Below are 24,645 nucleotides of genomic sequence, written 5' to 3' on the forward strand. Positions count from 1 at the left end.
TCACCCGCATGAATCACCGCGCACACCAAACGCAGTGATAAACGGGGCGACCACCACACGAAAACAAACAGTCAACAAACAGCAAGACGACACTAAACGACACATACAACGCCGCCCCTCTCCTGTTCCCCGTGGGCTTGCCACGATTGGCTTTTAGCTCCAATTTCCACCGGACGAGCGAAACATCTTCGACCGGAACACGCGTCGTCAAAAAGCACTGCACAAAGCATCATTGTAATTCACCATCGTCACATAGTCATAGCATCCTGCGCTAGAGCCGTGACGAGGATTTCCCTTCCATCTGCTAGAAACTGATCTCTTCTGAAGTATCTTATCGTCCAGTCATTGCTACCTTTAACTCCCTCCAAAGGCCACCGTAGAATCCCCCAGTCACGCCGCAATCCCTGTCTATCCTGTACTCTGCCACGAAAGAAAAGAGAAAAACTGATACTACACTAGACATCCAATTCGCGGTCGCGCCCTCAATGCACAGCATTATGTACATAGTACCTTACTCCCTTACAAACCGTCGCTGCCCCGGTAGCACCTCCCCCTTCTCCAAAAACCCTACCCTAAGCACAACGCCGCTTTGCCCCGCGCCCTGAGCAACTCCCTTTTCCCCCCTTCCCTACCGCCCTAGGTACCCGCGTCTGCTGTAGACGTATGCTCTGCACACGGCCCTAAAAATTCTTGGCCAATTGACCCAATCGGCCTCTCCTTAACAACGAATTGTTGCCCCTCGTCCTACAGGCCACGTCTCCGCTTCTCCTGCCAAATAGGCGCTCAACTGTCAACGTGGCTCAAGCAGCCCCACCCTACGCCTTGTTTCAGCTGTTGCTGCTGCTGCACTGTGAAATGGGTCCCACTCACAACTGTCCTCCTCCCCACCGCCGTGCTGCTCCAGACAGAAGCCATTTCAGCTGTCATTCAAGCGCGCGCACGTCGAGCGAAGCTTTGAGTAGACCTTGGAGGCGGGAGAGCCGAGGATGAGCGAGCACAACGCATCACGCGCCACCCGAATGTTCTGAAAGGAACCTAGGATATGAATTCGCGTGTCCGCCAGCACGATGCGAGTGCGCGTCGCGTTCTCAATCGTAAATTTGGTCTTGCCGTCCTGCGGCGCATGGGGTTGAAAAAAGTGTAAAAGGGCAGCCAAGCAATATGGAGTACGAGAGTCAAAGGAATGGCGGTAAATCAGCCGGCGGAGTAGGATGGCCCTTGGCTGGCAAAGAGGCTGGCAGGAGCTCAGGGACACAGGTCACCGGACTCTGCTTCCGTCCAGCGGGGCTAGCCAACCAACATTCCTAGCGCACAGGCCTTAAAACCCTAAAACCCGAAGTACAGGGGGGTCGCTGCTGCTCGGAACCAAACCAAGATGCGGCTAGCCTCTTATTACAGCTTCCAGTCCACAGGCCGCACGCTGCGGAGTTTTAGGCAGGCTGTTCCGTCTCTTCCCCTTAGTTTATCCGGCTGACCAGCCTTCTCATGCGTGCTTACCTTGCCGGCCAGCCGACCAATGCAACGCGATAGGTGCTCGCCGCGCAGAGTCTGAGGGAGGGAGTACAGCATGAATGATGCGACGTTTCCTGATACGATGTTGGAAAGGATTGTTTGCGTTACTGAAGGGTTGAGCGCAGCTAGCCCAATATTGAAGTGAACCCGTTTGCTGCCCGGGGCTTGACCAAGCGGTACAACAACGCCATGACACACTTCCCTGCTCCATGAACAAGTACGTACATGCAACTGCGGGGTAAGGATGCGAATTTCCCTCCCCGAAATTGCGCAACACAGACTTCTCCACAGCGCGGATTCTTTTCTGGTCGAATGGCACGGGTAGCACCGGTGGCAGGTAATCGCAGATTGCCCTCCCTTAGAAGCTGGATGAGTGAGTAACATAGTAGCCGGCTCCCTAGCTTATTTCCGCTTCCTTCTGTACCGAATTGAACTAGGCAGATGAAGAGGTACGAATTACATTTAGCAGGTGAGGGGAGAGCAGTGCTACTTGCGAGCTGGCTGCCACTGTGCCAAGTAGTAACTGAACGAAGTATCCCGCAGGATTGCTGGAGCTTGATCAATTGGTTCTGTCCGAGCCAGGTGCGGGTCGCTCCTTGTGCCCTGGACCGATAAACCCCTTGGAGTGCAATGTCGACCCTGTGCATGAGATACTGAAGGCGTTCTTGGGGTGCTTGCCATCTCCAAACTCAAACCCCGTCCCTTTCCTTACGTCCCCGGCCTTGCCCCTGCCCATACCTTAACGTCCTTTATCTCGAAGCACTCAACATACAGGTCGTCGAGCCTCAGTAGTGCGATGGCGTCACGAATCTCAAAGCCTGTTGAATTTCGGGTGAGGGTTGTGTACACAAATAAGCGCTAGGTGCATATACACGGGCGAAGCTGGCCACCCACTCTCTATAGTTGTCCACTCTGAATACTTACCAAGCAGGTATGCATGGACGAAGTCCGCCGCTTTTTGAAGTGCTTCCGGCGATGTTGTTTTTTGAGTAGTCTTAATCTCGACCTGTGCAGCTTACTGAATCAATCCGGATACCTACTGAGACCCACCCCAGAATCACAACTAAACTACCTTCTTCGACTTCAGGTTCATACGCATGTCCAGTTTCAGGTTTTCCGTAATAGGCTTGTAAAGTTCCATCCAAGCTGTTTTAAGGGGAGTCATGCGGTGCTGGGGCACCGGAACACGCCGAAACTCGACCTTTGCGTCGCCGCCAGGCTGCTTGTCGCCGGATGAGAGCGGCGCGAACTTGGGCTTCTCCGGCAAGTGGGCTGCGGCCGCGTCATCAGCCTCCATAGCAACCGGACCGACCTCCTTTAGAGGTTCCTTTCGTGCATTCCGGTCTACTTTAGGCATTTTGTGAAGGCTGAAAGGAGGGTGTCAAGACTGTGTAGCACAGTGAAGCCTTTGTCAAGGAGTATCAACGCTCTATCCTTCGCAAAAAGTCATAGTGGTTTTTGAAGTATGTTGTGTGAGAACTCGGGAACTCAGTGAAACGTACGGTCAGGCTGGGAGGAGGCCCACGAGGACTTGTATGTGAGTACTGACCGCACTGTTTGCACGTCGCTTGTAGTTAGAATCAACACTTGTAGATAAACCGAATTCGCGAAGAAACCACAGCTGCTAGGACGCGTACACGTCCATCCCTGCCTTAAAATCCCCTGAAGGGTCTACAAACCGGGGCGTTTGTATGGAAGCTTACTAGCAAGCGCACGCTAGGAACGCGTGCTTTGAACGAGGATATTAGGCGGCTAGCCTGCGTGGAAGAGCAGAACGCGCCGACAAGGGGAGACTTGAAGGGCTGACGTCCAGAACCGACCTCAAACAATATGGCGCTCGATATCCGCATCGCTGGGCGGTAAGTATTGCGTACGTTTCAGTGAATCCCAGTCGAGGTCTGGCAGGTTTACCTCTTGAGTCTCATAGGCCTAGGCGTAAGGATGCGTCAAACTGCTCAGCAGTTGTTCATTTGCGCATTTGCCTGGCCTGCACCTGTCAGCATCATGTACTTATTGGATCAAATTTGGTCGCTCCTTAGAGTTACAACTCCGAGCCGAACAGAATGTGACTCAATTTTACCCCTGCATACAGGTACCGGCTTGGTCGCAAGATTGGCGGTGGCAGCTTTGGTGACATCTACTTAGGCACGAACATTCAGACCGGGGAGGAGGTCGCCATCAAGTTGGTGCGTTAGTCGTGCTTGAAGCGGCGCGCAGGAGCAGCACCTTGACGCCTGTTTGGCCGCTCGCCCGCAGGAGTCAGTCAAGACTCGGCACGCGCAGCTGCTCTACGAGTCAAAGCTTTACAAGATTTTGCAGGGTGGAGGTAGGTAGCCTTGCTGAGGCCACTGCTGCTTCGAACGGGCCGCGGCCTGAAACTTTGTCCCACCTGGCGCAGTTGGTATCCCTAACGTGAGGTGGTATGGCGTTGAGGGCGATTACAACGTCATGGTTATCGATCTACTTGGTCCCAGTCTAGAGGACCTGTTTAACTTCTGCAACAGGAAGTTCAGCTTGAAGACGGTGCTCATGCTTGCGGACCAACTGGTAAGGCGCCCACTGCAGGGTCGGCCGGTTTTGTTTTGTCGCTAATGATTGTGTTTTGTTTTGTTTTTGCAGTTATCTCGAGTGGAGTTTGTACACTCTCGCAGCTTCATTCACCGTGACATTAAGCCCGACAACTTCCTCATGGGCTTGGGCAAGAAGGCCAACCAGGTGCACATTATCGACTTCGGTCTGGCAAAGAAGTACCGAGATCCGAAAACACACATTCACATTCCATACCGTGAGAACAAGAACCTCACCGGTACAGCGCGCTACGCTAGCATCAACACACACTTGGGCATTGAGCAGAGCCGACGCGATGACATGGAGTCGCTTGGTTACGTCATGATGTATTTCCTTCGGGGCTCGCTTCCGTGGCAAGGCCTCAAAGCCACAACCAAGCGCCAGAAATACGAGAAGATCAGCGAAAAGAAGATGTCCACGCCCATCGAGGTAGGGTTTTGAGTTATGCCAGGTTTTCTACTGCAGAGTTTGGGTGGCTGAGCCGAGTTTTGGGTGTTCTGTAGGTTCTGTGCAAGGGCTACCCGATGGAGTTCGTCACATACTTCCAGTACTGCCGCTCCCTTCGCTTCGACGACAAGCCGGATTATTCCTACCTGCGGAAGATGTTCAGGGACCTCTTTGCGCGCGAAGGTGGGTTCATCGTTGCTACTATCTTAGAAGGAAGGGGTTGTCATGTTAGCAATTCATTGTGTTTTGCGTGATGCGCTTCTCGCAGGGTACCAGTGGGACTACGTGTTTGACTGGACTATCCTGAAGCACCAGCAAAGCGGGACGGTGCCGCGGCCGCAAGCACCACCCAGGCCGGAGCCCGTGGGAGGCGAGGGCGAGGAGCAGCAGGACGGCAACTACGGCGGAAGGTAGGTACAGTTGGGTCCGGCCACTAATTTTCAGTATCTCAGTTCCTGTCGCCGTGCCGCCTGTCTAGGACATGCTTATGTTTTCGGGTTACAGTTGTTGGCAAGTTTACACCCGGCTATGGACGGCATTATCGGACATTGATATCCACCTAAATCAATTTTGCTCTCCCCAACATCAGGTTTGACTTTTAAGCTGGAATGTGGCGCAGCATGCAGCTGGAGCGGGACGCATGCCTATTCTGTGGGTGACTGGGAGGATAGAGAGCTGCGTGTCGTCCGCGGTGAGCGCACCGTAGCCCATCGCCATGGCGAGTTATGGCTGGTTCTGGGACCCCGCTAAGCATTTGTTACACCTGGGTACGGAGGTCTGGTGTTGTAGGGATGGGGCGCGAAAGAACTGGGGCGTTACTACTTATGTGGCGTACGGCGGCTTCTTCCATTTGTTGAGCGGCAACCCCTTTTATCCTGGAATGACTCGGCAGCCAGTGCGGCAGGGTCGGGTGCCCGCTTTCGAAACAGTTCCATGTGGCCGCTGTGCGACTATAGAAAATAGGTGTCATGTAGTTGCGCCTTCACCATTAGAAAGATTCGGAATGATGCACGCTGGATAGTTTGGCCCACTGGTGGCTAAGTCAGCGTTTGCGGGAGGGGGCTGTGGCTGTTACAACGGCCGGCTGTAATACAAACCTTGGATACTAGTTTGCAGCAGTATGTCTGATGTACCATGCATGACATCTGGATAAACATGATCGCCCTGGAGCTGTGGCTCTTGAGCACGGGTACGGGACCGCCGGTGTGGCCCACTATAGTCGGATGGCATTGGCATTAAGTTGCTTTTGGTACATGTAATGGTACACCCATTGCCTGAAGGCTTCTTGTGCTGTTGATGCTCGGAAAGGCTAAGTCGGGGTGTCGTTTTATCACTGTCTGGGACTGAATCTGCAGCAGCTGGGTGTAGCAAATGACTTAAATCTGTGCAGCTTTTGACCGGGCGCTTTGAGCTAACGGGAGTGAGAAGTCGCAATTGTTAGAAGGGAGTGCGTCGGTGTTCCGAACGCTGTTTGAATTACCATAGGGTCACCACCACCAACAAAAGTCTTGAAGTGTCGGGTCGCATTCACGGGCATGTGAGCGTGTAATTCCGATGGAATCCTGACTTTGTGTTCGTGTCACGGATGAGGAACTAGTGGGATGCCATATAGCACTTTTGGGTTGGGGCCTTGGTAACTTGGCAATTGCTGTGCTGTTCGACGATATCGAGGAGTGGGATGGATGCGGGTCCTTGCAGGTCAAGAGTTGAGAAGCACGTTTGCATTGCCACTCGGCCTTGTGCCTTTGAATGCACAGAGATCAGATCAGCTGGAAGAGCCTCCTGAGGTTTACACCGATTGCAATCCTACAGGTGATGGTGCGCCGGGGGGTGCGCGTCGTTCAGCACCTCGTTCGTATGTCCTGTATCACCAGAGAATGCAACATGAGCAGAGCTGTTGCGTGACAGGCCGGAGGCCAGTTTTCATCAAACTTGAAACATTACACGTAGTAAATGGGTGAATTTGGATGGGAAGAAGTGTTCCCCTTCTTCCCCTAAAGGGGACCGGTTAATAGGTTCTAAACCCCCTGCGTCCTAATCAGTCCCCGAAAGCGGGGCCCTGAGAACTAGTGGCACGGAAGTCCAACTTTACCGCTGTCCATCAGCCACGGTATTACAACCATGGCAGTGTACGAGAGTATTGCAGAGACGCACATATCCCTTCAGATTGCTACTGGGGCATATTACAGTACCGACTACGGGAGATCTCCCAGACCAGTCGTATCCAGACACATGAACGGCTCGGCATGCCCCGGGAGTGGGCGGGTATACATCTGCGAAAACTAACGAATTACTATGTTTCCCTGCCTCAAGCCAGTTTCGCAGCTGCTATATAGCCTAAGCCTTCCTTTAAATCGTCACAGTCACGTATCAAACGTGTTAAGCTCTCATCGTTACAGCACGCCCAGCCTGGAAGTTGCTAACAGACAACGCAATCAAGAAGAAAGCTGGGAAAATGGCTACGACGCGTGAAGGACCAATTCAAATCGAAAAATGATCCTTGTGCATTACGCGCAATAGGTGACATCGAAATAGTCCATACTCCACACACACGCTGTCTCCCGAGCGGCCACAATATTCGGTAATGATACAGTGAAAGTTCTGAAGCGGCACACGTACGTTGTAGGAAAGTGTACGGCGCAACATCATGCCCCTGCACGAGCACCCATGACGCATACACCGCACGACGCCAGGCAGGCACGAAGGCACGACGGCCTCTCGCCACAACACACCCGTGCGAGGGCTAGCACTGCCCGGGTAGGGGAAACCCAAACTCCTAACGGCGGAGCGACGACCCGTCCCCCGCCCAAAGCATTAATGACATCAACCCCCCTTGCGTGCAACACCACTAGTACGATTGTGCCACCACAGACCAATTGAACCACATCTCACCCCTGCCGCCAACTCCCCTTAGATCCCTTCCTTAACGCCACCTCTCCGTACGTGCCCCAAGGATTGGGCCAGCATGTGGGACCAGCCCTGCTCGGACGGACTCATTTGGGGAAGATGATGGTACTGGTACGAACGTGACGTATGATGATCATTAAACTTCTTGGGATGAATGATGGTCAAGATGACGATTGTGATAGAAGGCTATTATGATACACAAAATTGCCTGCCAGGCATCCCACCGCAACACGGTCCCAAGTGCAGTCATGGAACGTACACACCTGCCTGCCTCCGCGCCTGTACGGCGGCGAGTAAAGTCTGCTCTTCAGTATAACACACCATGCAGCAAGCATATGCACTCCACTGCTCATCGAGCATGTTGTAACGTCTTGTCAAGTACCTCCCGCAAAGTAACCTTGCTAAAACGGAAAGGCAACGTTACCACGCCATGCCATGCAAGGACATCCATTGGCCGAACAACCCCCCCTCCTTCTCCTCCTCCTCCCCCTCCTCCTCCTCCTCCCCCTCCTCCTCCTCCTTCCCCCCTCCTCTCCCTCCTCCTCCTCTCCCTCTCCGCCTATCACCTGTCCACCCACAAGCAGCAAAAGAAGCAGCACGGTCGTGGACCCCTCCAACACCCTGGTTGAATGACGGAACGAGGAGAGGCCCGCCGGCCGGGAAGGGCAGAGACAGGCACGGGCCGCAGGACCAGACAGACTGCAGGAGCTCCCTACTAGCCAGCCAACACCACAACATCGCAACGTGTATGACAAATAATCCTGTCGGCCGCCGCAACCCCCTCCGCACGGCGGCCGACCAGCGAGTCAGCCTGCTGAAACTTGTTGTACGGTCGCCTGCCACTTGAAGTATATGTTTCAATGAATGCGGTCTCGAGGACCGCCCACCTGCAACAACCACGCATTGCGCCCTGAAAGCAGCGCGGACCTTATATGTTTTGATTTTTAAGAGATATATCAACAAGGTTTGATAACGGGGGGGGACAACTGAGACCCCCTCGCGCAGGCCACGTAGTCGATGCCGGGAACACGAAGGACCCGGCAGCAACTAGCAACAAAGACGGCACCGTTAAGAAGGTTAAGTGAAGAAAAGCCGCCAAAAGCCCAAACGTATGCAACAGACCGACATAGATAGACTTCCAGCCGTACGCTATGTAACTGAGAACTTCTTCCTCACCATATTATTGTACGACCACGATAGTGCCGTACTGCACCTTGCTATTTGGACGCCCTAGTAGCGCAGCAGTGTGGTATTCAATCATCATCAATTCGTCATTTCCACATCATGTCGGTCGTTGAAACAAAAACGTCATTGTAACAACGCGTCCGGGTGCATCCCTGTGCTCATCAATCCAACCCCCAACACCCAGCGATCGATTGCCCGGCCCCGTGCCGTACACCGGGCGCTGCGCCCTTCCCCATGCATTTGCAATCGCATTCTCCACTCTTCTCTGCGCGGTTACTGACTCCACCTTGCCCTTGCTACGGCATGTGGATGGCACGACACAGACGAGCGCCAAACCCGACACACGTACTCGAAACGCCACAGCAAGCTGATCTGCCTCGCTGTCACCTGCCTCACACAACCCCACGCCGCCAGGCACCTCCGCCGCCGCCGCCGTACCCGTCATCACCCTGACCTAGATCCCGGTACCGCCACCGCCACCGCCAGCGTTGCCGTCGCCTTCAGCACCGTCGCATTAGCTCCCGCCGTCGTGAGGCGGCAGCTCCTCCACTTCGTTAGCTTGCAGATGTGGCGGCGGCGGCGGCGACGGCGGTGACGGCGAGGGGCCGTCGCGCCAGTAGCCCACGCTGGCTTCCCACCTTCCCACCAGGCTGGTGCTATGCTCGCTGGGGGTCCCCTCCCCCCCCACTTCCCCCGCCCCGTCAGCCTCCTCACCCCACCCCGCTACCCCCGACTCTACAGCCCCTCTCGCAGTCGGCCCTACGTCGGCCGCTTGCCAAAGCCCAGCCTCTTCGGGAGCTAACAGCCCCAACCCTGACTGCGCCGACAGGTGGACATCTGCGGCGCGGCTGGCACCGTTGTTCTCCTCCTCCTCTTCCATCACATCAAGCTCCTGACCGTCCTCCGCCTCCTCCACCACCTTTCCTGTCCACAAATAGCTCCCAGACTGACGCTCCGGACCCCCCCCCACCTCACCCTCCGCACCCTCACCCTCACCCTCGGGCAGATTCGTGCTTCTACCCCCTTCCTCAGCCGCCCCTACCAACGCCGTCTCCGTCACCTCCCCTTCCGGTCGCAGTGACGGGGCTGACTCTGGTCCGCCGTTTATCCAGCTTTCTTCCGCTGCTGTAGCCGCCGCCGTAGCAGCCTTAGCCCGGCCCATACGCAGCGAGGCTTCCTCACCCACGGGATCCTCCGCCGCCGCCCCCCACTCCGCGCCAGCCGTAGCCGCCGCCGCGCCCTCCAATCGCTCACCTAACACAGGCTCCAGCACCCAACCACCGCCGCCGCCGTCGGCGCGGTCCTCCTGAACCCCGGCCGCCGCCTCCCAACCCACCTCATCTACCTCAGCCGCCGCCTCCACACTACCACCTGACAACGCCGCCGCCAACGCCGCCGCCGCCCCCGCCGCTAGCCCTAACTCCGAACCCAACCCCGCCGACACCACTTCACCGGTTCCGACCAGCCCCAACCTCCCGCCCACCTTCGCCAAGTCCCCAACTCCCCTGAACTCCGTATCCGCCGCTGCCAAGATGCCGGCAGCTGCATCACCCATCGCTTCCTCCCACACTGCTCCAATTTCCTCCGCCGTCTCCGCCTCCGCCTCCGCCGCCCTGCGCTCAAGTTCCTTCCGCTCCGCCTCCGCGTCCTCCGCCGCCTCCATCTCCATCGCCACGTCCACCTCCAACTCCACTTTCGCTCTGAGGTCCATCTCAATGCCCGGACCGCTGACCGCTCCCGCCACCTTACCCCAGCCATCCACCTCCTCTCCCTCCCCTACCCCCTCCGCCTCCTGCTCGACCTCGTCACCTAGCACAGCCTCACCCTCCAACCCCTCCTCCTCTCCATGCTGCATCTCCGCCTCCGCCTTCGCCGCGAAGGCGTTCTCACCCTCCTCCGCCTCCACCTCCTCCTCCTCCTGCCCCGCCTCCACAGCCGTTTCCCCCTGCTGTCGCGCCTCCACACGCGCCTGGTGCTCCTCCTGTCGCCGCAGTAGCACCCCCATCAGGCTGCGGCCCTCATCCGCCAGCGCCTGGGGGCACGCCGCCGCCACCTGCTCAAGCAGCCACAGCCTGTAAGCATCCGCCTGGGCAGCGCTCTGCTCCCGCCACGCCGCCAGGTAGACCCGCAGCCGCCGCCGCGCCGCACGCGCCAGGTTTCGGCGCTGCTGGCGGCGGAGCCACACCCTGTGCAACCAGCCGGTGAAGGCGGCCATGAGGAGGTCGAGTTGGGACTTGCAGCGCATGGCCTCGGCGGCGGCGCGCGCGGTGTGCAGGCGATGTATCTGGCCCTGTTGTGGGTTGTGTTTTAGAGGGGGAAGGAGGACATGGGAAGACAAAGCGGGGGGAGGAGCAAGGGTGGTGGGGAAAGGATGGGGGATTGACTGCGCAGAGGAATGCCAAGGGGAAGGAGACCCGTGTGTAGGTGTAGGTAGAGGTAGAGGTGTAGGGACAAGAGAGGGCCGCGCAGAGGACGCGAGTGAAAGGGAGCGGAAGGTTGTTATTGTGGCTTAGTGGTGGGTGAAGGGGTGAAGAACAAAACACAGCATGAAATGTAGTGTTGTTCTAGCAAATTGGCGGAGAGGAGGAAGCTGGGAATGGAGCTCAGATGGTGGTGGGGCAGGCAGGCAGGGCAGGAGGGAGGTAAGGAACCAGGGGGAGGAGGTAGGGTACCAGGAAGGGAGGTGTTGGGAAATCCAAGTCGTACGGCACTCACCAGCCAACACCGGAACACGGCGGACATCATTCGCCGTCGGCAGTAGCGCACGATGATGCGCCACGCAAGGCTGCCGATCTCGCCCTCCGCTAGGGCTTCGACAACTCGCGGTCGCGAGGAGTGTACGGCGCCGTACCGGTACGGCGTGCCGAACTGTTCCGTCGGGGATGGCGTGGGCAGAGAGCTGACCCCTATGAGGCCCACCTCCGCCGCCGCCAGCAGCGCGCTACGGCCAGTGTTGCGGAAGACGTACGGACCTGCCGCCCCGCCGCCGCCGCTGACGCTGCCGATGGCGGCGGTCGGTGGTCGTACGACAGCAGCCGCGTCCGCGGCCCATGCCGAGTTTTGCAACTTGGCGACATGGAGCGGAGCAGACGGTCCGACGAGGATGGCAGCGGAGGCGCCGCAGCCGCCGCTGTCGCCAGCGCTGCTAGCAGCGCTGCTCCTGCGTAACACTGACGGCGTGGCCATGGCATGTGAGCCGCTTCCTCCCGACGACATCAGTGGCGGCAGCGGAACGCTCCCGGACTCGCTACCGCCGCCGCTGCCGTTGCTGATGTTGCTGCTGCTGCTGGCGCCAGCTCCCCCGTCAGTGGCCACTGCGCCTAATGCAGCGGCAGCGGCAGCGGCGGCCGTGGCCGCCTTCAGGATGTCCTCGCGATCGCGATTTGACGACTCGGAGGATAAGAGGCTCGGGCAATCGTCCAGTGACCCGCTGCGCTGCTGCTGCAGCTGCGGCTGCGGCTGTTGCTGATGCTGATGCTGATGCTGATGATGGAACTGAGGATCATGAGAATGCGGAGGATGAGATGATTGGGAGTGGGAACGCGGCAGGAGCGACTGTCGCCTTGCGCCGCCACCGCCGGCGCCACTGCTGCCGCTCCCCGTCACGGACAGCGATGCAGTCAGCGGCGCGGCGCCACCCCCGCTTCCGCTTCTGCTGTTGTGTGGGTGGTGCGGCGGGAAGGGACCCCCTCCCGAGGCGGCGCTGATGTACTGCAGCACGGCGGTTGATGAAGCGCGCGGGGCAGTGGACGGTGGCGGCGTCGAGCGGGTGCTACGGAAGCCGGCGCGAGGCGGCTGCGGCCTGCAGGTCGCAGTACAAAGGAAAAGTCCTGATTAGCAAATCCAAATATAACCCATGCAAGCGAGCGAAAACGCAGATTCATTAAAGGGGTGGTGGTGTGTCGTGACAATGAAGCACAGTGCAGCACAGGCACAGCGCCAGACGGGCATCGCTGGTCCAGACATGACATAGCAACATCCCTAGCTGCAGTCGCAGTCCTAGCAGCAGCAGTTTCAGCAGTAGCAGCAGTAGCAGCGGCAGTAGTGGTCAGTGCACGCGCGAACACAAGGGGAAACAGAGGATGGATTCGCAGTTGCACATACATACATACATACATACATACATACATACATACATACATACATACATACATACATACATACATACATACATACATACATACATACATACATACACACCGTTGTGATGTGTCTTTGAAACAGGGCCCCGACAGGCAGAAAGCAGAACCCCCCAATGCCCCTGCAGTCACCAACCCCGTCCCTCTTGCGAACCCTCCAGAAGACCGTTCGTTCATACTTTGTCGCGGGTGACCAGCCCGTCTGCAGCGGTTGGGGTTGCGCCTCCAAGATGTGGGTTATGATGGATAACGTGCCGGGTGGGTTGACGACGGCACCCCCCAACCCCGTTGCACCAACACCACCGCCGCCACTACCGTGTTGCTGCTGCTGTTGATTTTGTTGTTGTTGCTGTGCCGGTGTTGATGGCTTGTGCTGATGCTGGGGATGCAGGTGTTGAGGCTGCCTGGGTGAGTGCCCGTCGCCGTGCTCGCCAGGGCTCGCTTGCGGACTGCCGTGTGTCCCAGGCTTTCGCCAGACAGTGGGGGAATGCCCCGGAAGGGCACCGGGAAATTGTTTTGGGGAGCGGAGCCCGGAGGGCGGGTTTGCGCCGGTTGACTCGCCTGCGCTTTGGTGGCCCGTGCGGGCTTGTGGCGTGATTCCCGACTGACGGCGAAGGAAAAGGGGAGGCCGCGGGTAATGATGCCCGGGTAGGGCAGGCGGTAAAGAGGATGCCGAGAGGACCGAGGAATCATAAGGAGAAATTTTAAGGTAGCTGCGCAAAGATGCATGAAGGCTGTCAAGAGGTTTGTGCACGACCGCTGCATAGACAAGGTAAGGCATTCTTTTGGGAACGATGGCGGGCAACATGTCAACGGAGGCCCGAGCGAGGAAACGAAAGGGGTGAAATTATCGCGTAGTATCTTGTTAAATGTTTATGAAGTGCTGCTTTGGATGTGCGTTGGCTGCCTGCTGAGGCCAGTTGAGACGCTCGCTCACCCGTTCGCTCGACGACATCCCAGCATGCACCGGCGGCCTTTGGAGGATGCTGTCCGACATGCCTGCAGGTAATCTAAGTCGTGACATTGCGCGGGGCCTCTCCAGCGTCGTTGGGGAAAGCATGTAAAGTGCTATTTCCTCTCCCGTTCCAGCCGATACCATCTTTCATCTAAGAATTGAAAGTTTTAGTTACTTGAAAGTTTCAAGCGTTAGATTGTGGCGTACGTTGCGACCTGCAGGTGAGGCCGTCTACACATTAGCGTCGAAGAGAGCAAGGACACATGAAAGTAAGTTCGTACTCTTATGAATTGCTACAACGATTAGCACAAAATTCGTTTGTTGCAGCATCGTTGTTGCTAGGGAACCCGGCTACCTACTAGATAGTGGTACTGGCGTACGGTTCGGTACTATGAGGGATGCTCCTACCTCCGTCTGGGAATACGAATTATAAAAATACAAGGAGATCTCTGTGAAGAAACACGGGTGATGAATGGGCCTATACTGACGGGTGCTTGCCAAAGCACGCGGCTCCCGACAGGTGCCGGAAGTAACAAGGCCATATGTGGAAGTAGTGTGCCCACCAAAAGTAAGCCTCACTTGTTGGCGTAAATTGTTCTCTTTGGTATTCATTGTGAAATGACATTCGTACTCCCCCTTAACATTAAAGTAACCGTGAGACCTTGCGCCCCAGCATGAGGCATCCTACCGTGTATAGCATTTATGTGAAACTTATCCAATGATGATTTGCCATGCAATGAACCGATGTGGTAAAAAGGGAAAAATCTAGACGCGACCCCTATCCTCGTTGTCCGCCGACGGTTATTCGTTCGCACTACGTGCAGAGAGTTAACATCTTACGTATAGCTCCATGCCACCTACTCGTCTGGCTTGTTGCTTATAAGTCGACGTGCTCATACCGCACTGTATGCAAGGAACAGTACTCGCTAGTTTGGTGTAACTGCCAGTTGTGACGCCCTAGCCATACAAAATGAAAGCTGCACCGGTAAGATATGGCGGAAGAAAAATGTTATCACGGGGACAAAATGGGTCAGTCGTACGCAGGCATGCTATGCACACATGCTACAACTGCATCAGGAAACAAAGTTAGGACATGGGCGGGGCTGCCTCCGAGGTATTCAACATTGGTCCATAGCGGGCAATCAAGGCAAGAATCCATCAGTTGCTTGTAGCTTGAAAACCCCATACAGGCCAAAGGTGCAAATATCGTGCAATCAATGTTTTACTGTTGCCTAAAGTAATATATCACCGATGTCGATACAAGGCCTGAGACCAGACGACGTGGCCTGTATGCATGGGATGGGGGTTGTAACTGCTTTTTGCTAATTGCTAAGAGGATGAGGGGTTGACCCCAAAGAGCCGCAAGAACCCTAGCTCGCAGCCATATCGGCCATATAGCGTACGTTGAGGTTCAAGGCAATGCCCTTAATGTAATTTCCTTCTTAACACCCCAAATTGACAATTGTCTTCTGGATGACTCGGCCCGCTGACAAGGATGGAAATCCCTCAAACTTATGCCTCCAAGATCTTTAACTCCCTTCCTGTCAACTCGTCATGCGGAGGCCTAATTTGAATTACGCTGTAGTGTTTCTCGCGAGAAGTTATTAACGGCTGGAATGGTCACGCTGCGGTTAGGCAATGGTTCAGCTAAAGCTTCTTGGCTGCGCCTGCATAGGCTGAAATAGTAAACTTCACATGATATGAAACTGGTCTAAGAGTGATTTCCTAAGGATACTTGTGAAGGGTCTCGACAGGGATTGCAGTACAGGCGTATCCTGGATATAAAGCAATGTGGAGATGCGTTTCAAACATGTTGGAAAGAGGGTCGTGTTACACAGATACATAAAAAGGGTTTACGCATTTTTCTCTGGGCTGGTCAGCGTGCAGGGGTTATCGCTACAGACAAGATTCAGAGTCTCAAGGAATGGCTTGCGCAGTTGTTGGACAATGCCCGGTCGCCTCTCAAAAATTCAAGGGCGATTCCTCGGAGCTACTTGACAAGCTCGTCGAGGTCTGCAACAATGTCAAGGTCGTCAGCAAAGCTAAAGTGGTCGAGAGGGAACTGCAGCCGTTCTGCTTTGACAACGCTCCTCCTCTTCCCAAGGCTGCATTGCGCTCACCACCAAAAGGACGTTCGCCGCGCAGCTCGCCACCTAAACAGCAGAAAGCCGCAAGCGCTTGCTCACCAGGCGGACATCGCAAGCTGCACCCAGCTTCCTGCACCTCTCCACCTCGCCGCGGTTCACTGGACGCCACTATGAACCGCACGCGGAAGCAGGCTATGGACAAGACTCATTTTGTTTCTCTGGAGTCAGCGGATGACCTTGTCCGCGTCCTTCGGGGAACCTCTAACATGATGCCGCAGCCTCCTGCCGCATCTTCAGTTCGCGCGTGCCCGGGATTTTTCTCAAGGTGAGTTTCTGTACTCCGGTATGCTCTAGGTTTCTCTTACTCCTTTTAGGATTCTTGAGGTTGAGCGCGTCACGTGTTGGCCAAGGCTTCCTGCTCAAGCAGTGTTTTGACTGCTCTTGCTCCATTACTTGAGCCGCATATTTGGTATGGTTGACTTCTCCGATTCCCTATTGTTCTCGACATAATTTGGACGCAGCCCGAGGCCTTGCGACATTCCCATGCCAACGAGTACCCTTCTAGTGAAGGCTACGCTAGTCAAGGCGTAATAAGGTTACAAGAAGATGATATGAATGTTTCGAGGTGCCTTTGAGCACCAACATACAACGACTCAGGTTTGGGGTGCATGGCGGAAGCCGCGCCCTTGCTTGCCTTGCCTCGCTTCGACTCATCGCCACATGTTTTTTTTCAAGAATGTTTTGGGAGACTGTTTCTCTACGTTGCTGCGGTATCCCCATGGACAAGCGGTCAACTGCCCGAGCCTTCATGCGCTCGGAGCTCACAAAGATAAGTGAGCCGGCAGGGCAATGCCGGAGCAGCTTTATGTTCGGTTGCGTTAACAGTAAGGGCTTGTTGTCAAGCCCTGCTTTCGTATGCGGCAGCTGAATGCATTTGTCGTGTGGCAGTGGTGTAGTTGTGCAGCGGACATCCGCAAGCCTTGTTGGCTAGTTTGTGCTGGAACGGAGGCCAGGTGAGATGCTGTCGGTAGGCTGCGATAAGGCCTTATCGGCCTTCACATCTCTGCTGGGCACCGTGGCTTGGTTTGGATGCTTCTGTTCGTGTATTGTGCGTTAGTAAAGGACGCTGTGCCGAGACTGTTTGTACATAACTATCATCGTTTGACCACGTTTTACAGCATCAGTTGTCTGTCGACGGTTTGAGTTGCCGGCAAAGCTGGTGCATTTTTGCGAAAAAGTCGCCCATGCAGGGTTTGGAATGTGGTCCAAGGTCTCGTTGTTCGCGGGTTGTTTTCTGAGCTTTCTGCGACAGTCACTGCGAGCGTGCAAGTCGAACGTCTGCATGTATCACAGAGTAAGTCGCAGGTGGCTATAGTAGCCCCTGCGACCTGATTGTGATGGATCCTTGGCTCCGTTCTAACCTGCCATTGATGTGGCCGTGACGCAAATTGATTTTTTTCTTGAGCTCCTGCGGGTGACAGTTGCCTGTTTAGGAGCGAGCTCTCGAGAACAAAGATAAGCTAGGGGGCTAGTCATGACGGTCCTCGCTAGCGCCGGACGCGCTTGTGTGGTCAACTAGTTTTGACTAGGTGCCTAGGGTTGCCCAGTAGGCGACTGGTTTAACGCTTTCTCAGGACGCGCGTATCTCAACTGACTGTTTTGGTTTTCCAACTACTAAACAGCTGCGATTTGTGTGCTTGTTGTTCACCTAGCTACAATGCTATCTTCGTAACAGGTAGTTTCCATTGCTGGTGAGTTCGCAGGGAATGTTTGCTGTGAAGCTTGGTGCTGCGCTGAGGCGAGAGAAGTGTGTTCTGTGTGACGTCCAATGCTCGTGAAGATGCCTTGCCATGTGTGTTGGCCCGCTTTTTTCAAGGGCCTGGCGTGGTGTTTTAGGGAGCATTGGCTATAGGTAAGATTCAAAGTAGCCTATGCTTATTATACCACTCTGTCTAGTGGAGATGTGAGTGGCGTGCGCGCAGATAGGGCGGGTAAAGTAGATGTATGTTTGTCGAGTCCAGATTATGGAGACATGGTTTGGGAACACATGGCGTAGGTTACAGCCAAGGAAGTTACGTGAAGGAAGCAGGAGCGTGTGCGCGGGTGTTGCGCGACGCACGCACGTGACATGTATGCTTTTGCTCGTGTTGCCGCGCATGGAGCGTCGGAATGCTTTCGACAGATTTGTGGATGGCAAGGCGTGGTCTGTATTACTAGAAATTGGTCCTGCGCCCCTGTTCTCGCTGACCGTCATTCAGTTGGCTGGCGATGGAGATGCGTATGCACCGCGCATTCTAATCTGTGGCATTAGTACTGATGGCATAGGTTTAGGACTGCATGTCGTGGTTGTCTTCTGGTCGAGGGGGTTGCTCGGTAGCAGCCGGGTGCTCACGACAACATTCATTTCGACATGATGGTGAAGGCATGTCGGCTGATGGTGTGAAACGGGATTGTGTGGCGCATGTCGCACGTGGAAGAGGTGACTGGCACCTATGTGACTGGAAGAATGGGTGGTGGATGGAACACCGGAGTGTTTCAAGTTGATAAAAGTTGTGCCTACTTGAAGCTCCTGGGCTGTACAGCTCCATTGAAAGGTTAAGGATTGTCGGTGCAGGAGTTGTGTCGTCTGATGCAACGCCTGCATTGCTCCTGTAGTTTCCTCTTTTTTATTTTCGTCCTGTAGCGACGGATCCGTTGCCGCTGCGGCCGTCAACTTGCGATGTGTTTAGTCTGCCGCCTTGGGCATTGAGCCTCTAGTAATTGCCTGGCCTTCTTATAAGTGTCGTCTTGCAATATACATGTTGTCTCCAACAGAGGCTAAGTATTATCTTGGCTATATGATAAAAATGAATCAAAGCTGTGTCGTTTTTGGTAACTACAATATATAGTAGTGCGCAAGTTCTGTTCCTTTGTAATTATTGCAAAATTTTATAATCTTCGCCTAAGATCGTTACACATCATTCCATGTATACTTGCAACATACAATCGCCAAACATAGGATGACCAGTCATCATTTTTACATCCAGATGATCATCTCAAGGGTGGATATTGCCACATTTACTGCCACCATAAGTCTAAATCCACCGTCACTTAAATCTTGATTATCTCCCAGTGCTGTTAGCTCGCTTCTTGCGGTCCTCTTCATGTTGGAACTCCACCAGCAGCTCGCGCTGTCGTGGACTCAACACCCGAGGCATGACGATACTGCATGTAAGCAAGAAGACAATAGGCAGAGAGGAAAGCAGTAGTACTGTTAAGGCAACATTGCGACGAGCTCGCCACGCTACCACAGTTCCAACAGCCGTATTCGTCGAGACTGCTGGCCCAGGTTCCCAAAGGCTCCCAAACAAACCGCACCCGCACAGCCGTACACCTGCACACCTGATGTCCACGTAGTGGTCACCCCGAATCCCGCGTCGCGGATTGAAGATGCCCTTGTTACGAATGCGCAGTCGGTCGCCCTGCTGCGTCAGGGGCGGCACAATGAGCTCCACGTTGCCGTCCAAAGTCTCCACGCGGGCCTGCACAAGAAGCAGAAATAAGGGGGTTAAGCGCGGGAGACGGGGGCCCCCACTGAACAGGGCATTAAGGATGGCAGGATCATGAGACAATGCGTTCCCATGTTTAGAGAAACCTCCATGAAAATCAACCCCTAGCGCAAAACCCAAGCACAACCGGAGCCCCAGGCTGCAGCACCCGGCAACCCCGCATTGCCCCTTTCCGCAGCACGGCGTTGTGCTCACCGTGGTCCCCAGCAGCGCGTCCGTGAGCGGGATCTGCAACGTGGTGGCGATGTCGCAGCCATCGCGCCGAAACGTGGGGTGCGGCTGCACCTCGATGGGGATGTTCAGCACCATGCGAGCACTTGCCCGGCGTCCCGGCCCCGGCATGTCAACCTAGCCAGTATTCCATCCATCCCCGTGTCCGCCGGACCGCCCAGTTGTGTGTTTTGGATCCCAAACACGTTCGGTGATGGTGACGATGGTTTGGGAAAAAGAGGAAAGGAGAAAGGAGGGAGGGACAGTTATATCCAAGTTGCAAAAGAACATCCGATGTCAAATGGACGGAGTGGGAGAAAGGACAGAACGAAACAAAGAGAGAAGAAGAAAGGACGCGCGGCAGCGACTGTGAGCCGCTGGAGCGAACAGCTGGCGGGCCAAGGATAATCCATTTTGACAATCAGGGGTTGATTGGCATTGGCATTGGCACGGATGCGCGACGGTGTCGTGGCGGTGGACAACGGCAGCATGCAACATGACGGGATTGAGTGGGAACGGCGATTAGCCGCTTAGCCTTCCACACCTCTTCCCCAGACACAAGTTAGGCAGTGGGACAGATTTGGACTGGGTGCCCCGCCGTTGGCCCACACGTCCGTATCGGCAGAAGAGGAGAAACAAAAAATATCATGTGATGTGATGTGCAGAGCACATTGAATGCAGAGTGGGAGAGGCAAGGGGCACACCACCACTCCCCTGATTATTCCCCCGAAAGCACCTCCAACACGAGCGCCGCCCACAGATGCTTACAATCTCACAATTCCATCCGGGGTCTTCACATGTCGTTACGCCCCACTCCCCCGGGCTCGCCCCTGACTCACGCGGCCCCCCCACACACACACTCACCGACGTCTCCACCACGTCCCCCGTGTCCACCCCAGGGGGAATGTCCAGGTCTATAGACCGTGTCGCGCCCGGCCGCAAACCTATGTCAACTTTCTTGCGAGTACCTTTCACAGCTTCCTGTAAGGGGCGGCGAGACGAAGCAAGGAGAAAGGTGTTAGGGTTCAGTAGCACGCAGCAGGCACTGCTCCAAGCTAACGGCCTAACCCAACCCCCGGGGCCAAACGGAAAGCTGCAAGCAGCGCAGTGCAAGCTGACTGCGACATGCGTACGACAGCTGTAGTGGCAGTGGTAGCGACAGCGGTTGTGGGGACTCGTGGAGTCGGTAACGCCCTCACTGCCACCATCACAGCCACCAAGGGGGCTCCACAAATCCTCCTCAGCCCCATTTAGCAGCTCACCCGTAGCAAGCTCCCCCTAACGGCCATCTCACACCTAACGGCCCTCCTCCCAAGTGCCTCGTCTCCCCCCTTTTCCTGTCCCTCCCGCCCACAATGGCTCAGCTGAAGCTTCAGACCCAAACCCCTGTGCTTCTCCCCTTCCTGCCCTCCCTCCTCCCAGCAGCGGTGGCCATCAGAGCAGTCCACCTAACACCACCCACCATGAAGGGGATGCGGAGGGGAGGCAGCTGCACGCGGTTCAACATGGCTTGCAGGCGGGGGTCCGCCCGGAAGAACTGCTCAAAGATCTCGTTCATCATGAAGGGCATGCCCTGCTGCATTACCGAGGGAAGCAACGGGTGGAACGGTGAGCGGATGAAACCGGGGGATGGAAGAGGCCAATAAGGAGCGTAAAAGAGCTGCTGTCAATTTTTTTGCTGGTTGGGTTTCAAGAGATGGCGCAGCGAGCGCTGCCAAGTATCTGTTGGACAGGCAGCGCACACACACCCGCGCCCATGCCCAGCCCTTTCCCGTTTTGCACAGCCATCGGGAGCAGATCGGGACTCTCTCCCTCTCCTCTCCTCTCTCCTGGGAAACTGGTCCTCCGTGTGGGACCCTCTCGTCCCCGCAGTGCTCTCCATCCATGGGGGACACCTCCCACTCTTGTCGGACCTTCTGAACCCCATAAACCCTTCCGGCTCCACGAATGCGAAGTTCCTGCGGTCCATATCTCCCCAGACTACAGTCATGTCTCTACTCCCATGACCCCGGCCAGGCTGTTGTGTTGCTAGTCAGCCAGCCGCAGTATGAGGGGAAAGCGGGGCGTCATTTCCTCTCCACGTCCTTTTCCTCCTCCCATAGCACACACACAAAAAAAAGTACCAGCGAGCGGCAAGCATAGGGCCGCCGTCTGAAGGTCTATCCGGTCCCGTCCCTAGCCCGTATGCGCTCCCCCAGGCGCGCGGCAGCGCAAATGTGGCGAGCCCCGGATGCGGCTCCCCTTGCCTCTTCATACGTGACCTGGCCGGCCCGTCCAGATTAGCACCGCTGCCGTGGTGTGGCCTGGCGTGGGTGCACCGCCAGCTTGGAAAGCAGCATAGAGAAGCGCTTCTGCGCCCCTGCACCCGTCATCCTGCTTCTATTCCTACCCCCGCTGCTGCTTTTGTCGCTGCTGTTACTGCTGCTGTTGCAACATCTTCATAACCGCACATTTGTCCGGGGCCCCGTTAGTATCACATTTGTTCGAAATGATACAGGTGCGGGCCCCGGGGGTTGCTGTTGCTGTTGCTCCTCCTCCTGCTGCACCTCCGACATTGCTGCAATCCTTCAGCCCCAGGGGCTGCCCGGCCAAGGGGCCCCCCTCCAGGCAAGGCAACCCAAGCCAGCCGGTCTCGCTCCCTCCCAAACGCAACATCCCTCCCAAGCGGCAGAGCTGCCCAATTCCCGGGAAGATCCGGGAATCCGTAATTCGACCAGACCATTCCACCAGATTACTGCGTGCCAGGTCTCTTCACCAGCCCTGAGGCTCACTAGGGTCCGTTGAGGTCCGTTCAAGCTAACCCTGAACCCTTCACCCGCATGACACGGATGCGGCTTTGGAGCTGCATAGCAGGAGGGCCCCGTGTATGGCTTTGGCCGAGTGATCTCCCGCAAGTGCTGAACCCTGAACCCTGAACACATGTTCCCATGCCCGGTGAGTCAGCGTGGTTATCAGCGTAATCGGCCAAGGCTGTGAATACCTCCGCCCGCTAATCCAGATCCCATTGCTCGCGGCTTGGTGGGGCCGCCATCGCTAATGCAGGCACCTCCCTTAGGTTTGCTTAGGCCTGCGCAGTTTGCTCTGTACCTGGTGGCGCCCAAGCCATAGGAAAGGCCCCCGACCCAGATCGCCACACGGCACACATCTCCTTAACCTAAATCAGGTCGCCTTGATTGACCCAGATCACCCAATCCTGATCCAGCGCTTCGCGCTCGCTCACCCCGAATTGCATTCCGCCTTGGAAGCCCTCAAACCCAGCCTCCGGGCCGCCCGACTGCCCACCCGACTCCATTCGGTCCATGCCCTCTCGCCCAAGCTGGTCGTACAACCGGCGCTTCTCAGGATCCCGCAAGACTTCGTAAGCCTTTTGGAGCTCCTGGAACCGAATGGCTGCGGCGGGGTCATCCTGCAAGTGGGTAGAGTGCCCAGGGAGGAAAGCAGAGCGTACAGGGTTTTACGAGGTGGGGAACCGTTGAAAAGCACCGCGCGGGGAAACTACTTACCTTATTGGTATCCGGGTGGTATTTTTTGGCAAGTTGATAGTAAGCCTTCTTAATGTCCTGGTCCGACGCCCCCTTGCTCAGGCCCAGAATTTCGTAGTAATCGGCAGCGGCCGTCGCTGCGGAGGAACGCTTATCAGCATATTACGCACGCCGCGCGACGGGCTATGTGGAATAAGGACTAGATCATTTTCCTTTGCGCTTACCTGCGCTACTATGAATCAATCGAAGAGGACAAAAATCCCATATGCGAAGGCGACCTACATCCAGCAATGGCAGAATTTGCACACTTTATGTCATAAGAATAATAATGTTCATGACCTTATGGGGGGTCCAAAACGCCCTTGCCTGAGCAACTTGGTTGCGATGGGCCCGTCGCCGATCGCAGCAAAGTGCACAAGCTCCGCGTACAGCTTTGAGCTCCACCATCAAGGGCTTTTGTTACGTTCGCTGTAAGCGATGTGATATTGTTCCCCGCGCTGCGACCTGCCTTCGCAGCAAGCAAAGCCAATCTCAGCGCACGACTCGATCCCATCGGCTAGAGCAACGTTTGCAATTCAAATCCAAAAGATTGCAAGGCAGTTCGATGAGCGTGAACAATTTTAAAACGGCGCAACGCTGCTGCCTTCTTTGCCAAAAGGCTCTGTAGAAGCTGTAAAATTAACCTGTAAACGCCTACATGCAAGTGCAGCAACCTCTCCCATCAAACAGCTTCATCTTGACGGTGGTGCACACCGACCTTCCAGAAGGCGATGCCACGACATGCAAAGCATGCATCTGCAGTACGGAACCAAAGCCTAGCCGACATGCATTACAAATCCTTACATCTCACTACTAAGAAGCTTAAATCGTGTACATAAAGGAACAACAGCTCCTGCGGCATTACTTTGTATGCGAATAACCGCTTCCCGGTACCGGAATAGCCACACCCTCACAAATCCTCGACAGCGGCAAAGAGCACATATAAACCTGACATCTAAGCATCTTAGAAACCCAACGCAAACGACCTCTTAACCTCGTTGCGCGTGAGTCTGCCTCTGGACGCTGTGTACGCACCAAAATCGTCCCCACGATCTCCACCCTTCCCTCCCCACACACACCCAACCCAACCACCGTCCCGCTTCCATGGACTCTGCAAATGTCCGCTACCAGTACCGTCTATTTGGGCCCTGCAGTTCATTCTTCACACCGCCCACCACCCTAGGCCCAAGCACCAGAAGCAAAAGTCACAAATGAATCACAATCAATCCATTCGCAAGCACACGCAACGCAAACAACCAATCACAGCGAAGAAAAAGCACAACCATCAGGCGAACAGGCAAACGAACCAACAGAGGACATAAAATACAAGCAAAAAAGAAATAGAAAGAGGACCAAAAATTGGACCCAGCCGTTCATTCCGCCACACCTCCCTATATTTCGTGGTGAAGGTCGACTTTCCCTCCTTTTCCATCCAATAAGAAAGTGAAGCGGCAGGGCGCACACTTGGACGAGCTCCCTAAGGCCCCCAACCCCCCACCGCCCCCCAAATCCCCGATGTCGGCACGCGCCCCGTAACCCCCACCCACCCACACGCAACCCCAGGGC

General features: G+C 55.7%; 5 protein-coding genes across 5 annotated transcripts; 2 read left to right on the forward strand and 3 right to left on the reverse strand.

Moving 5' to 3' along the window:
• Positions 1 to 902: 902 nt before the first annotated feature.
• VOLCADRAFT_83638 (uncharacterized protein) lies at positions 903 to 2,809 on the reverse strand (the record flags this gene model as incomplete). Its single annotated transcript, XM_002956402.1, has 5 exons — positions 903 to 1,114; positions 1,498 to 1,548; positions 2,251 to 2,330; positions 2,437 to 2,518; positions 2,582 to 2,809. 5 exons carry the CDS (start codon positions 2,807 to 2,809, stop codon positions 917 to 919), a joined length of 639 nt encoding a protein of 212 aa, XP_002956448.1. The 3' UTR covers positions 903 to 916.
• Positions 2,810 to 3,091: 282 nt separating this feature from the next.
• ck1 (serine/threonine kinase) lies at positions 3,092 to 6,342 on the forward strand. The gene is made up of 8 exons (XM_002956344.1): positions 3,092 to 3,371; positions 3,605 to 3,698; positions 3,769 to 3,838; positions 3,911 to 4,059; positions 4,132 to 4,509; positions 4,584 to 4,710; positions 4,796 to 4,937; positions 5,117 to 6,342. Exons 1-8 carry the CDS (start codon positions 3,343 to 3,345, stop codon positions 5,127 to 5,129), a joined length of 1,002 nt encoding a protein of 333 aa, XP_002956390.1. The 5' UTR covers positions 3,092 to 3,342; the 3' UTR covers positions 5,130 to 6,342.
• A 2,791-nt stretch (positions 6,343 to 9,133) lies between these two features.
• VOLCADRAFT_97425 (uncharacterized protein) lies at positions 9,134 to 14,325 on the reverse strand (the record flags this gene model as incomplete). Its single annotated transcript, XM_002956403.1, has 3 exons — positions 9,134 to 10,909; positions 11,335 to 12,009; positions 14,293 to 14,325. The coding sequence occupies 3 exons, from the start codon at positions 14,323 to 14,325 to the stop codon at positions 9,134 to 9,136; spliced, it is 2,484 nt and encodes an 827-aa protein (XP_002956449.1).
• A 1,211-nt stretch (positions 14,326 to 15,536) lies between these two features.
• On the forward strand, positions 15,537 to 17,841 carry VOLCADRAFT_107227 (uncharacterized protein). The gene is made up of 2 exons (XM_002956345.1): positions 15,537 to 16,125; positions 16,322 to 17,841. Exons 1-2 carry the CDS (start codon positions 15,638 to 15,640, stop codon positions 16,389 to 16,391), a joined length of 558 nt encoding a protein of 185 aa, XP_002956391.1. The 5' UTR covers positions 15,537 to 15,637; the 3' UTR covers positions 16,392 to 17,841.
• A 917-nt stretch (positions 17,842 to 18,758) lies between these two features.
• Positions 18,759 to 23,721, reverse strand: dnj14 (molecular chaperone). The gene is made up of 9 exons (XM_002956404.1): positions 23,407 to 23,721; positions 23,265 to 23,318; positions 23,062 to 23,177; positions 22,779 to 22,964; positions 21,021 to 21,134; positions 20,423 to 20,539; positions 19,544 to 19,696; positions 19,182 to 19,321; positions 18,759 to 19,004 (listed from the first exon to the last, which is right to left on the reverse strand). The coding sequence occupies exons 1-9, from the start codon at positions 23,591 to 23,593 to the stop codon at positions 18,902 to 18,904; spliced, it is 1,170 nt and encodes a 389-aa protein (XP_002956450.1). The 5' UTR covers positions 23,594 to 23,721; the 3' UTR covers positions 18,759 to 18,901.
• Positions 23,722 to 24,645: the final 924 nt, after the last annotated feature.

Source organism: Volvox carteri, assembly GCF_000143455.1.
Source record: "Volvox carteri f. nagariensis unplaced genomic scaffold VOLCAscaffold_60, whole genome shotgun sequence".
NCBI lineage: Eukaryota > Viridiplantae > Chlorophyta > Chlorophyceae > Chlamydomonadales > Volvocaceae > Volvox > Volvox carteri.

Bases quoted from the DNA above. Each gene is read 5' to 3' on its own strand.
- ck1 (XM_002956344.1), top strand. From the start codon at position 3,343: ATGGCGCTCGATATCCGCATCGCTGGGCG. The intron at 3,372-3,604 runs GTAAGTATTGCG...CCCTGCATACAG, and splicing joins GATATCCGCATCGCTGGGCG to GTACCGGCTTGGTCGCAAGA. The intron at 3,839-3,910 runs GTAGGTAGCCTT...CACCTGGCGCAG, and splicing joins CAAGATTTTGCAGGGTGGAG to TTGGTATCCCTAACGTGAGG.
- VOLCADRAFT_107227 (XM_002956345.1), top strand. From the start codon at position 15,638: ATGGCTTGCGCAGTTGTTGGACAATGCCCGGTCGCCTCTCAAAAATTC. The intron at 16,126-16,321 runs GTGAGTTTCTGT...ATTTGGACGCAG, and splicing joins TGCCCGGGATTTTTCTCAAG to CCCGAGGCCTTGCGACATTC.
- dnj14 (XM_002956404.1), bottom strand. From the start codon at position 23,593: ATGGGATCGAGTCGTGCGCTGAGATTGGCTTTGCTTGCTGCGAAGGCA. The intron at 23,178-23,264 runs GTAAGCGCAAAG...GTTCCTCCGCAG, and splicing joins ATTGATTCATAGTAGCGCAG to CGACGGCCGCTGCCGATTAC. The intron at 22,965-23,061 runs GTAAGTAGTTTC...ACCCACTTGCAG, and splicing joins ACCACCCGGATACCAATAAG to GATGACCCCGCCGCAGCCAT.